Source organism: Mangifera indica, chromosome 20, assembly GCF_011075055.1.
Source record: "Mangifera indica cultivar Alphonso chromosome 20, CATAS_Mindica_2.1, whole genome shotgun sequence".
NCBI lineage: Eukaryota > Viridiplantae > Streptophyta > Magnoliopsida > Sapindales > Anacardiaceae > Mangifera > Mangifera indica.
This window is the reverse complement of record NC_058156.1, coordinates 228,301-242,555: the sequence shown is the minus strand read 5'-3', so window position 1 is coordinate 242,555 and position 14,255 is coordinate 228,301. Positions and strand designations below refer to the sequence as shown.

Sequence of the window (14,255 nt, the reverse complement as noted above, 5' to 3'; positions counted from 1 at the left end):
ATTTACTTGCATAGGAAGTGAATTGAAACAAAAGATGAGGAAGTAGACAAGTGAAGGGACTAAATCATTTAAAACCTATAAATAATAAGGTGATTTAAATGGGATTTTGGGCTCAACTATGAGATTCATATGATCCAAAATAATCTGCAAAACTTAACAGATAATATTGTTTGGTTAGAATATACATTATTCAAACTCATGAAAACAATATTAAAAGAGAGAACAGGTTATACAAAATATTAGTTGACCATTTTATCTACAAACGAGTTAAGTTAAAATACGAATCTAAAAATAATAGGAAGAGTGAGAGTTGACAAATTAAACCGTTTCAATGATCTCCCAAATATGTCAACTTAATCTTATGCAATTACGGGATCACATTTCAGTGTAAGTACCAAGATTATTTCATACATATAGGATAGCATTCACTTCCTATTATTAAGTTGGGAGCACCCAATTGCCCTTTTTTTTTTTAACAACCAAATTTGTCTAGATTTATTGTGCTAATGTTTTAATATACAATTATGTATTTATATTATCTCCTACACCTCTTGTCATGTAAATTGTATAAAGGTTTCAATTCCCATTTAATATGGGAATCCCAACAATCCTCCCCTAATTACACATGGGGTCGTCGGTCTACCACTACTTACAGCAAATCCACTCTCAAGTCCAGATCAAACATGAGTTTACACATCCTAAAGGAAGTAAAATAAACCACATCCACGATGGGCAAAGTTGGAGTTGACATTATATGATACGGAATACCTATGGGATTGGTTTCTGACCCTCTCTTCACATTCATATACTGAAACCAATTAATTCCCAATTAATTTGGGATTCCTAACATTAAATTTATAATTAGGTACCCAAAGGCAAAGGCAAGAGGAATTCCAAAGCCTCCGAGCAAGCTGCAAAACAAAAGGCAAAGGAGAAAGGCAAAATGAAATGATTACCTGAATGACGATAGGACCCGAACGATAACCTTTCCTTTATAAATCTCTCAATTTTTTGACTTGGGATTGGGTCCATCTTGGCCACCATTGTCTTTATGGTTTGAATGATAAAAAGAGCACCTCACGTGGATTCTGAACCAAAGGGGCTGTCTGTCTAACCACAATTATAAAAAAAAGAAACCCTCTCATTCATTAACATTTATTTTCTCCTCCATTTTCTCTCCTTTTCCCGGAAAATCTTCTTTTTGAAGCTCACCCTTATAATTACTTTCCCACTCATTATCCTTTCTATATTATAATTTGAACAGAAAGAACCCCATAAAAAGCCATTAGAAAAAAAACCTACTACTTTGATGCTATCATGGAAGGAGGAGGCAGTGATGATCATCATCATCAACTCCACCATCACCATCTTCATAACTTTCCATTGCAGCTACTTGAAAAGAAAGAAGAACCTTGTTCATCTGCTTCACCTCATCCTAACCGTGGTCCCATTTCTACTCTTCAAATCTCTCCTGACACTTCCAAAAAATCTCCTTCTAAAAGAGCCTCTACTAAAGATAGACACACCAAGGTTGATGGACGTGGCCGCAGAATTCGCATGCCTGCTCTGTGTGCAGCTAGGGTTTTTCAGCTTACACGTGAGCTGGGTCACAAAACGGACGGTGAAACCATCCAGTGGTTGCTTCAACAAGCTGAGCCTGCTGTGATTGCCGCCACCGGCACTGGCACTATCCCTGCTAACTTCACGTCGCTTAATATATCACTACGTAGCTCCGGCTCCAGCATCTCAGTTCCATCTCAGTTAAGATCTTTAAGCTACAACTCGAACTTCTCTATGCAACAACGTCGGAATTTGTTTCCTGGCATTCCTCTCGATTACACCACACCAACATTTCTCAATTTTCAGTCTAATCATGATAAAAACAATTCCTTGGAGTTATTAGAGGCGGAGGACGGTTTAGGGAGAAAGAGAAGGCTGGAATTGCAAGAGTTATCGCCACAGAATCAAATGGGAAATTACTTGTTTCAGTCAAGTGCTGGTGCGATTCCGGCAAGTCATGGTCAAATTCCGGCTAATTTTTGGATGGTTACAAATTCGAATAATCCAGTTATGAGCGGTGACTCAGTATGGACATTTCCATCCGTCAATAGTAGTGGTTTGTATAGAGGCACCATGTCAAGTGGGTTACATTTTATGAATTTTTCAACCCCTTTGGCCTTATTGCCCAGTGAACAATTAGGGTCAAGTATTAGCAGCGGTGGCGGAGGTGGTGGTCAGTTGAACATGTTAACCGGATTACATCCGTATAGACCGATTTCCAGCACCGGAATATCAGAGTCGCAAGCAAGTGGATCACATTCCCATCACGGTGGTGGAGATGATACAAAATGTCATCACTCATAACAACAAAGAGCAACCCTTTAATCTCTTTGTGTGTAGTTTGATCTATGGGAAACACACGTGAAGTTTGATTGGGTACGGCTTCTTATTAGGGTTTGAAGGAAAAGAAAGAAAAGCACTACTTCTTCTTCTTCTTTCGAATTCTTTCTTCTACTTCTACTTCAACAACTACTTATTTTCAACATATGGGTATTTCCCAGGATTTTTCTTTATTTGGGTTTCTCCTCATTTTAATTTTCTTTTGCACGATGTCTGGATCCATCTTCTTTCTGCAATTTTTTTGGTTTGTATGGGGGCTGAATAGAAATTTAAACAATAATAAAAGATTGGAGAAGTGAACAGTAACACAGGCTACAATTTTTTATTCCAATTCAAGTTGGACTTATTTCAGCGGAATATAGATCTGAACCTTATTGCTCTTTTTATGACGAAAGGCAAGAAAACTAGTGCAGTGAAAGAAATGAAACAGCAGTGCACTGATGGTATTCAAATTTTTTTTACTTGTATCTTTTGAAGGGTTTGTGATTTCTAATATCTGCCATGAATCTCAAGGTTTACTGCATCAATGATTAAGTTTTGTTTAGAGAAGTGGGGTTAATAGGACTGTGGTGGGGTCCGAACCCTTATCAGTTCCAGGTGTTGGCTCAGGTAATGGGTCCCTGCTGCTGCTTATTGCCCAAACCAATGAACAATGTCACCCACAAACAAGTTGATCATCTCCTCTCAATGAATCCAGTTGGAGCTGAAGAAAATTTAAGTGGAATCTGGGAAGCTTGACTCACTGGAGAAAATCTACCCCTGATTGAGAACAATTGTGAAATGACAGTAACCTGAGCTGCTGCTGCTTCTTCTTCTCCCTCTTCCTCTTCTTCACATCATTTACTTGCGCTGGCATGCATGCTTTTTACTCTAATTATTGGATTTCCTTTAATTGAAATCCCTTGAATCAGTTTTGAACTACCTGAGCAATTAATAAATTATGATGAATTAGACAGAATTTAGGTATGATATAGTTAAGCATGGAGCTGTTAATCCAATTAGAAAGCACATGTTTTGGCATTTTATTTATAGGTTTTGGTGTGAGGAACATCATCACAGAATTGAACTGGTCTAGCTCGTACTCGCTTTCTGTACATGGAAGTGAACCCAATTTGTACTGCAAAATTGGTCCATCCATCACAAATAAAATCTTGTAACTGTAATATGATATAAGTAATATTATACATATCTACTTTGAATACATAAATAAGTATATATTTATATGTGTCATTGTATAATTGAATATTATTGTATCTTTAATTCAAAATTATCCAATCATATGATGATACACATCAAATAAATAAATAAATAAATATATATGAAAAATTGTCTATGAATTTTGCTGCCCCTTCAGTAAAAAAAAAAAGACAATTTTTCAAGCTAATTTTTCAAGGTATTTAATGCCTTCTCATTATCATTTGGCTAAAGTCAAATTCATGTGATGAAAAAATCCACCATGTATTACGCATTAAATTATTTTACAATTATGTTACCATGAAATGAATCCTTATTTACAATTATTTTATTTCAACTTAATCAAATTTCAAAGTTAGTTGGTGGTTGAAAATCTTTTTTTGTTTTTTTTTTTTTTTTTCTGCTTGTTTTATTAATATATATATTCTTGGCTCTTTCTGGATTTGGGAATCTTCTTGGCATAAACTGTCCGTATGGGCCTGCGAAGACTTATGTTTAGAAGATTGTTATGTTTAGTATAATATTTTTAGTGAATGAACTTTCATCATGTAATTCCATTTAATCACTTTAAAAAGATAAAAAGAAAATTAAACTATTTTGAATAGATCATAGAAATTAACATTGACTGCTCTTATATATTATAAGTAGTAATTTTGTTCAGTAACATACTTGTATTTTTAAATTAAATGCCACAGAAAAAAGCTAAGAAAACACTTAATAAAATAAGAGGATTTATATATTTAACCACTTTAATAACTCTTCCTCTTAGCAAACAATAAGAGTATGTGTACAAATAATAAATACAATTTGATATATAAACAATGTTATATCACAAAGTGATTAGGTTAAACAATGATATATTCACATAATGATATATCAGTGTTTGTATATAAAATTAAACAGAGTAGAATAAAACTAAAAAACTTTTAATTGCGTATAAAAAACTTGGATAATTGAACTTCTAAATTTGTATATGATATTAAACATGCTTATACTTTCCTACTTTGGAATTTAAAATTTTTTATCAATTTATTGTTTTTGTCTTTGCATTTTGTAACTGCTTTAAATTTTACCAACATAAGTTTTGAGAATAAATTTTTTGAAATTGCCCCTTGCCCCTCTTTTTAATTTGCTATATTTATTAGTTTACATTTCGACAAAGAGTAATGCTATGCATGCGTACTTTTAATATATAAATATATATACACATATACAGATATATCATTATATGATTGAGTGTACCATTAATTTAAAATCAATTAATCATATTATGATTTATCTATATGTGTACACATTCGTATATAAAAAATGTGTATATATAATTTCATTGTTCGAATAAAGAGAATGAATTTTTTCTTTGTGTGATTACGTCATGGGAAATAACAACTTTTATTCTTTTCAAGGGGCAATTTTTTTGTTTATTAATCATTTGTGTAATGTTTTTTTATTATTAGCAAATATCATGATATTAAAATTTCTTTTTATCCAAACTCTAACTAAGTTTGGATAAAAAATTAAAAAGAAAAATTAAAATTTTATCTCATTTCCCTCTTTTAATTTAAAAAACAAAGAATTTTTGTCCAACCAAAATTTGAAAAGTTAGCATTTCATTCTAGGGATTTTTTTTCTCTTCTCTACCCATCTCCTCTGTTTTAGTCGACAAGCGATGCTTCCCACCGAGCATTTGAGTTTTTTGGAGAGAATGCAACAAAAAACATTAGTATTTTAGTGAGAACAAAGGATCTAAGGCCTATAAGAGTTACAATGACACGAGGACAATAGAAATGGTGGTATTGGATGACTAGGCATACGATAGAAAGATAAGAGATGGTTGGTGGGAAGAAAGGGTAGGCTTGTAGGACTGGCGGAATGGGGTTATTAGTTGGGGTAAAGTGGATGGTGTTAGTGCGAGTGGTAAGAGTGTGTTTATACAAATTTATATTTAAAGTGATGATACGACAAATTTGTTAATGTGAGAGGATATAATAATTTTAAAAAATAAAATAATTAAGGTCAAGAAGTGGATTTTCACATTTTTTGAGAAATTAAAGCTACGCTCATATAATTCTGACAATGTTATTATAAGTAGAATTAAAAATTAAAATTAAAAAATAAAAAGATAATTTGAATGAACACTTAATATTTTTATCAAATAATTAAAGTTTTTATTAAATAATGAAATTTTTAGATAAATGGTTTAAAATTTTGACCAAACATTAAAGGTGCAAGAATGTAAATTAGTTTCTTATTCTATCAAAACTGTCAATTGAATCTTGAAAATATATTTTCCATCAAAAGTTTAAGTACCTTCTGCTTCAAACGAAATTATAGTAATAAAAATAATTAACCCCCATAGGTTAAGCTTTACATATTTAGATTTACTATTTAATAATAAAAAATAATTTATTAGTAGTAGGTAAGAAAAATATTGCTGTTGACCTGCCCCTTGACATAGTGTATGGGCCTGCGAAGACTCTTCTCATCTCGATGTGCTTTCGATTTTAATTTCGAAGAAAGGTGTTGCAAACAGACAAATTATGCCTTGTCAACACTTACAAATAACGGCTAAGGGTGTGCACATCCGGTTTGATACGGTTTGACAAATTTTTTAAACTAAATTTAAAAAATAATTTAAAAAATTTTCAAACCAAACTGACAAAATATGATTCGGTCTAGTTTAGATTATAATTTGAATCATAATTATTAATATCTTAAAATATATGAGACATATTGTATTATATATAGATAAAAAATAATATATATTATAAAGTATATCAAATTAATATTATATAATAAATATATCATATAATATAATACATATTATTAATATGAATTAATACATGTTTTTAGAGAAAATGATAATGCATTAGGGTGTATATGAAAAATTTTAAAATATTAAAAATGTTTATGATATTTTTTAAAATAATGACATATCAATTATAATATTTTATTATTTTAATTTTTAAAAGACGTATTATATAATATGATACAAGATATGGTAAATTAAGTTTTTAATATATAATATAACACATTGACTCTTATAGTTTGAGTATTTTAAAATCATTAATTTTTAAATACATATCTATAATTTAATAAAATCAATCAAATTGTAGTTTTCTAAAACATAGTATACATATGTAAAAATAAATATAAAATATATATAATATACATATGAAAAAAATGATAAAATAAATATAAAAAAAACAAATTATATACCTAATTATTTATTAAAAAGTTTTGTTAAACTTAACAATATCTGTGTATTTTAAAAAAAATATAATTTATAGTTTGATTCAATTTAAAAATTATCTAAACTATAATCTGAACGGAGAAAGAAACGTTTGAAAAACTCTAATCCAACCCAAACCATTTTATACACCAAACTGGACGAGGCAAATTATTCCACACGTACGACAAAGACTTTGGTTGGTTACGGCTGCTGGTTTCGTCATTTACATACCAATTTTCTTTGATAGTGTTAATTTGATTGGCTCCATTGGATACCTCTGCTTCCTGTTAACTTGACCTAGGAAATTAATTGATTATATACCTGAGAGGCCAAAAGACTTATTCCCATCAAAGGCATAGTAAAATCTCAAACTTTTATTCTCCAATTTTCAGAAATCCAAACATGCATCTATAACCGAATTTATATTAAAAATCTCAATTAAGATTAGGAATAAAACCTAAAGACAGTTTCTTTTTGTTTTTAACCGAAGAGGCAAGAGAGAGAGATTGGAGGAGAGATAAGAGGGAAGGGAGGATGACCAACATCTGAAGAAGGAGAAATTGACATTGGAGGAAGAGGAACAAACTCTAGGGGGTTTTTTCACTTTTTAAACTTTGGCTTGGGAGAAAATGTAAGGTTTTAAATATGGAAAGAAAAATATGATAAAACTTTATTTTTTAAATAAATGACAATTTTACCTTTACCCATAGTTGAGATTTTTAACAGAAATTTGACTATGGGTGAGTGTTTGAGTTTTTGAAATTTGGAGAGTGAGAGTTTCAAGTTTTATTATACCTTGGGTGGGAAATAGCCCTTTGGCCTACTTGAAATATCTTGGGATAGATTCGATCCAACCTGAGGCTTGCTCAAGATTCGATTGCATTTATAATACTTGGCTCAAACATGTTTGAATTGATGCAATATAATTAGAGGATTGTCGACTTAGTTAGAAGTGCACAGTATCATTAATAAAATAAATAGTATTATCAAATAAACAAATAAATTGATCTAAAGTCAAATTATTGAATTTGAGCTTTAACTTAAGAGCAACTCATTCAAACCGAGATAGCTCAAATCCACCACTAGAAATATCTAGAGGTAATCACTGAATTTTTAATTATCATTTTTATGTCATTCAAATTAAGTATTAGTAAAGCTATTCTGCTTGGAACTTTCAGACGAAAATACAACTATTTTACAGGGGTATTGTATATCAAGTTGAATGAAAAAGGGAACATAACTTTCCGCTGACAAATAAAAAAAATATATTATTATTTTTTGTCTATGTTGTGTGAAAACGGAAACGTATTTAAAAAAAAATATATAAAAAAACGTATAAATATGAAAAATATAAGTGTTTTTTTATAAATACTAAAATTTTTTATAACAAAAATATATAAACTTGTATAGTATAAAAATAAATAATAAAAAAATAATGAAGAGAAATAATATTATAAAATAAAATCATAGAATTTATTATAAATTGTTCTTGAGTAAACATATGTAGATATTTAAAAAAAAAAAGCAAAAATGTATACCAATCTATATAACATGTGAGGAGAAGATGAACAACACATTGAAGAGTAGAGAAGAGATGAATTTAATATGAGATTTAAAGACATTTCAGACTTGAAAATAGAAAAGATGTGTGCTTAATCAATTTCATAATTTTTCTTTTAAAAAAAATGCATTTAAAAAATTTCAAAACAATGCGAAATGTTTTGTACAAGTTTCGGAAACGAAAACATTTCTGAAACATGGAAATGCACCCATTGTGAGTTTCCGTGTTACTTTGTTTTTTGTTTACATTTTGAAGAGCAGTTGGCGCGTGGACGGTGGATTGTCGATTATTACCAAACACAGAGCTCCATTTTCATAAAACTAGTATTCCAGTTTCTCCTCTTCTGAAAATTATTCAATATTGTTTACCATCTCTGAGTATGGCTGATGCAATTGTTAATCTTGCCTTGGAGCAGCTGCTTCAAATCACTGCTCAAAAGAAAAAGGAAGAGGTGAGGCTAGTTGGTGATGTCAAAAATGAAGTGCAAAAACTCCGGAGAAATCTTAAAGCCATTCAAGCTGTGCTACTTGATGCAGAGGAGAAGCAAGTGAAGGACCAAGCTGTGAGACATTGGTTAGATCAGCTCAAAGACACATCCTATGACATGGAAGATGTGTTGGATGAGTGGAATACTGAAATCATGAGGTTGCAGGTTGAAGGAGATCTTGAAGATGCTCCTGCTCCTAAGCAGAAGGTAACTTCCTTCTTCCCCTGTTCTTGCTTTGGTATCAAACAAGTTGTTTTGCGCCGTGATATAGCACTAAAGATAAAAGAATTAAATGAAAAACTAGATATTATTGCCAAAGAAAAAGATAGATACAGTTTCAAGGAGACGAGCACTGAAACATTTGAACGAGTTCGAACTACGTCTTTAGTTGATGTGGCTGAAATATATGGTCGAGAATCTGAGAAGAATTCTTTAGTGAGTAAGTTGTTAGATGAGAGAAATGAAGAACAAAAAAACCTTTCTGTCATCTCACTTGTAGGGTTGGGAGGAATCGGGAAAACAACTCTTGCTCAACTAGCGTATAATAATGATAAGGTCATGAGCCATTTTGACATAAAAATATGGGTGTGTGTATCAGATCCTTTTAATGAGATTAGGGTTGCCAAAGCAATCATCGAAGGACTGAAATGTCCTACCAATGATTTTGTTGAATTGGAATCTCTTTTCAAATGTATTCGTCAATCTATTACAGGAAAAAAATTTCTTCTCATTTTAGATGATGTGTGGTCAGAAGATTACAACAAATGGGAACCATTTTATCACTGTCTAAAGAATGGTTCCTATGGTAGTAAAGTTTTGATTACAACAAGGAATGAAAGAGTTGCATCGATTATGGGGTCAATTGTTCTTATCATAATGGAGCAATTACCTCAGGAGGAATGTTGGTTGTTGTTTAAACGATTGGCATTTTTTGGTAGGCCTTCTATGGAGTGTGAAAAATTAGAGAAAATTGGAAGAGAAATTGTTGCAAAGTGCAAGGGCTTGCTGCTTGCTGCAAAAACTATTGGCAGTCTCTTGCGATTTAAGAGAACTAGAGATGAATGACAACGAATTTTAGATAGTGACATTTGGACATTGGAAGAGATTGGGAAAGGTCTTTTATCACCTTTAATGTTGAGTTATAATGATTTGCCTTCGAGCATAAGACGATGTTTTTCATATTGTGCTATCTTTCCAAAAGATCATAATATAAATAAGGATAACTTGATCAAATTATGGATAGCTCAAGGTTATCTTGGGTTAGACATTGATACAGAGATGGAGGTAATAGGTCAAGAGTATTTTGATCATTTAGCATCTCGATCATTCTTCCAAGAGTTTGAAAAAGACGATAATGAGAATATCATAAGATGCATGATATAGTTCATGACTTTACTCAATTTCTCACTAAGAATGAATGTTTTACTGTGGGAATCAGAAATGAAGACCTAGTCATAAACACTTCCAATGAGAAAGCCCAGCATTCAATGTTAACGCTTCACGTCGGGGCTACATTTCCCACCTCCATTTCTAGCATCAAACGTTTGCGGAGTCTGTTAATTGATTGTGAAGATTCTAAGTATTCGGTGCCTGATGATGTTCTACCAAATCTCTTTGCTGAATTGACAAGTTTAAGAGCATTACACATAAGTGCAGGATTCGTAAGTGCAAATTTGATTGCAGTGATTCCAAAAGAGGTAAAAAAATTGATACATTTGAAATATCTGAATTTGTCTGGTCAAGATGTGGAAAACTTCCGGAAACTTTATGTGAGTTATACAATTTGCAAACTTTAGATATTTCTTGGTGTCAAAAGCTTAAAGAACTGCCTCAAGGGATGGAGAAATTGAAAAACTTGCGGCATTTGATTAATTATTTCACAATATCATTAAGTTACATGCCCAAGGGAATTGAGAAATTAACTTGTCTCCGAACGTTGAGTGCATTCATCGAAAATAGCAGGAGCAGTGATGGTAGTAAAGCATGTAGTACTCTTGCATGCTTGAAAGATTTGAAACATTTAAGAGGAGAGCTTTATATTAGAGGGCTAGGAAATGTGACCAATGTGAGTGAGGTTAAAAGAATGCAAATTCTCAGCAATAAGGAAAACTTCTTCCATTTATGGCTTAGATTTGATAAGGACGGAGAAGGAGAGAGGAAAAATGATGATGATGAGTTACTTCTTGAGGCTTTGCAACCGCATCCAAATTTGGAGATATTATATATAGAAGATTACAGAGGCAGCACTTTTTATTCTGATTGGTTCATGTCATTAACCGGGCTGATGAAATTGTGTCTTCTCTTTTGCAGAAATTGTATGCATTTGTCTCCCTTGGGAAAATTGCCATCACTTGAATCACTATGGATAGGAGAAACGAGTGTGAAAAAACTAGTTACGGGAATCGAAGGCAATGGTGCATTTTCATCATCTACATCAGTTATTCTCTTTCCCAAGTTGAAAGTTCTTGATTTGAGGTGGATAAGCCAATGCGAAGAGTGGGATAATGGGAATACAATCTTGCCATGCCTTGCTTCTTTGTCAGTCCATTTTTGTCCAAAATTACGTGCACTGCCCGATGGCCTTCTCCAAGGGGCAAAAAAACTACAACATTTGGAGATTATTCAAAGTGATCTTTTGGAAGAATGTTACAGAAAGGGAACAGGAGAGGATTGGAAAAAGATCTCCCACATTCCCGACATCTTATTCAATCATGCATATCTGCAAGGAGGCCCACTTCCAGTCCGTTGAGTTCTCAAATAGCTGCAATTACCAACCATCAATCCACAAAGGTAACTTCTCCGCATCCTCTACTATTTAAATGTAATGTCAATAGTGTGGAATGAGCAGAAATTTCGGATCTTTTACCTATCTTTGACAAATTTTAATTGTAGCAGATCTGCAAAAATATTGGGCATGATGGTGGTTGCAGTGTTATGGTAAAAAGAACAGAGGAGATAGTTATGCAAAAAGGAAGTTGGATTTCACTTGTAATACTGTTTGTATGAGTTGTGGTTTGATTTTCTTCATTAAGTTGTTTGTTTTTAGCGTGCTTGGACAACTTTCTGTGTCAATAATTTGCATGTAATATACATGGTATGTTTGATTGGAAATTAGGTGTAACATATAAATATATGTTATATGGTATGAGTTGAACATATTGGTATATCATTTGTAAATATACATGGTTTTAACCTTCGTCTCGCTGGTGTATTTAATGGTAGTATATTAACCACTTTTAACACTTTTAACTTTTCCTCTTTAGCAAATAACATTTCTCCCCTTTTGATTAGTCTTATCACCCACCAAGAGTGCTCTTTAATCTATTAATATACACCATTTCCCTCTCCATTAATCTCTAAATTCATCCCATCTTCACTCGATTCTCTCCATCTTTACTTAATCCTCTCATCTTTATCAAATCTCCATATTGATCTTTTTTTTTCCCCCAATTTTAAGCTAAGATTCTTATTTTTTTAATTTGTTGTGTTAGTTATTGAATAAGTCATGTCAGTTGCTCTAAACCTTTGGATTTATGGTTTGGATCATATTTAGATTTAGTCTCTGTGATTTTTGGTGGAATCCATGGGTTTCAAATAGGAAATTAAGGTTTATGTAAGAAGAAGGTTCTTTCAAGATGAAAATTTAAAGACTACTTCATGATAAATTGTAGATATATGAAACAAGAGTAGAACCAACCCTATTAAGGATAGGCCTAATCCTATCCTTAAAACTCAAAAACTTTTGAAAAGTATAGGTTATTCTAGCTCATTTCCTTCAACCTGTTTTCACGAATTCATTTCCTTTAACTCAATTCCTTTAGCCTATAGGTGATGATGTACATTTAAGTGAAATCCCTGACTCTAAAATTTTATTATTTTTTTGATCATATCGATTTGTATTTAAGGATTTTATGAATTTCATTTTCTTGATATAAGTTATTTAGTGGGTTACATGCTCAAAATATTTTCTTTATCACTAAATGATTAAAATTAATCTTTAATTTCATGTATTTAAATTGTCTCTTATTTTATTAATTCAGATTCTAAGGCCTTTAAACTAATTATAAGAATTTTCATTTTAGTATCAGGAGAGTTGTTACTCTAATACACTTGTTATTTTCATTGATTACTTTTATTAAAAATCGGATTAGACCAATTACTCTGACTGGTTGAACCATCAACCGTTAACCAAATTGATTTGATCATGCATAAAACTGAGTTTGACTTGGTTAATATAAAAAATTGATTTTTCTTCAAAAATTCATAATGAAAACTTGAATTAAGATCTTATTTATTATATTTTAATATATATACCATTTAACTAAACTTATTTTAATGTTAAATAAGTCAAATTACATATTTAATTATAAATTTATAATTTTTTAATATTATTTTTGAATAATTAGTTGGTCAAACCACCGATTAGATCAAATCGCTTCCTTCTCCTAATTGATATCTACTCTAATTATAAAAACATTGGTTTTACCTTTCCATTTTGTTACAGCTTTAAATTTTACCAAGATAAGTTTTGAGAACAAACTATTTGAAATTACCCCTTGCCCTTCTTTTTAATTAGCTTACATTTCAACAAAAAGGGTAAATTTTTCGTTTGTGTGATTATGCCATGGGAAATAAGAACATTTGTTCTTTTCAAGGTGCAAAATTTTTTTTTTTTGTTAATCATTTGTATAACAATTTTTTATTATTAGAAAACATCATGATTTTTAAATTTCCTTTTAGCTTGGCTCCAGCTAAATTTGATTTATTATAACTAGGTTAAATTTAAACAATGGATGATGGAAAAAGTTTAAAAAAACATATCTATATGCATTGGATTAAAGATTTTATTAGTCATAGAAGTGTTGCTTCTGTCTCATTTGAGAGCCATTTTGCTAAAGAATTCATCCATTTTTGGTTGCAATGTTCAAAACTAAGGTTGAATTTGAAAGGAGTTTGTTTAAGCTCGAAACGAGCCCGAATACAAATATAAAGTAAGTGAACACAAACTCAAATATGAGTTGGAAAGTAGTAGGAAAAACAAACCCAAACCCAAATAGAGGTCGTGCTTGACTCACAAGATGAGCATGACTCGCAACATTAAAAAAAATTAAAAGGAACGACATCAATTAGGAGAGCTGAGTCGAACATGTCATATGAACCCGAGCCAAGTTCAATTTGTCTACACGAATTCAAGCTAGGTGTAAACTGATCAGGAACTCTTAAATCGCGAAGTGAGCTAAACCCGAACTAGTGTTTCTCCATGCTCAACAAGCCTGAGCCGAAAACGAATCAAGCCTACTTGAAAACGAGTCGAAAATAAGCTTCACCTTATTTAAGCTCGGTTCGATTTGAATCCAACCTTATTCAAAACTAAACACAAGTTC

General features: G+C 31.6%; 3 protein-coding genes across 3 annotated transcripts; all 3 read left to right on the top strand.

The window, feature by feature from the left end:
- The first annotated feature begins 1,116 nt into the window (after window positions 1–1,116).
- On the top strand, window positions 1,117–2,573 carry LOC123204276 (transcription factor TCP14-like). The gene has a single exon (XM_044620880.1). It carries the CDS (start codon window positions 1,318–1,320, stop codon window positions 2,362–2,364), a length of 1,047 nt encoding a protein of 348 aa, XP_044476815.1. The 5' UTR covers window positions 1,117–1,317; the 3' UTR covers window positions 2,365–2,573.
- Window positions 2,574–8,763: 6,190 nt separating this feature from the next.
- LOC123204741 (putative disease resistance protein RGA3) lies at window positions 8,764–9,936 on the top strand. The gene has a single exon (XM_044621544.1). The coding sequence runs from the start codon at window positions 8,764–8,766 to the stop codon at window positions 9,934–9,936; it is 1,173 nt and encodes a 390-aa protein (XP_044477479.1).
- A 308-nt stretch (window positions 9,937–10,244) lies between these two features.
- On the top strand, window positions 10,245–11,992 carry LOC123204761 (putative disease resistance protein At3g14460). Its single transcript, XM_044621563.1, has 2 exons — window positions 10,245–11,661; window positions 11,767–11,992. Exon 1 carries the CDS (start codon window positions 10,709–10,711, stop codon window positions 11,618–11,620), a length of 912 nt encoding a protein of 303 aa, XP_044477498.1. The 5' UTR covers window positions 10,245–10,708; the 3' UTR covers window positions 11,621–11,661; window positions 11,767–11,992.
- The last annotated feature ends 2,263 nt before the right edge of the window (window positions 11,993–14,255 follow it).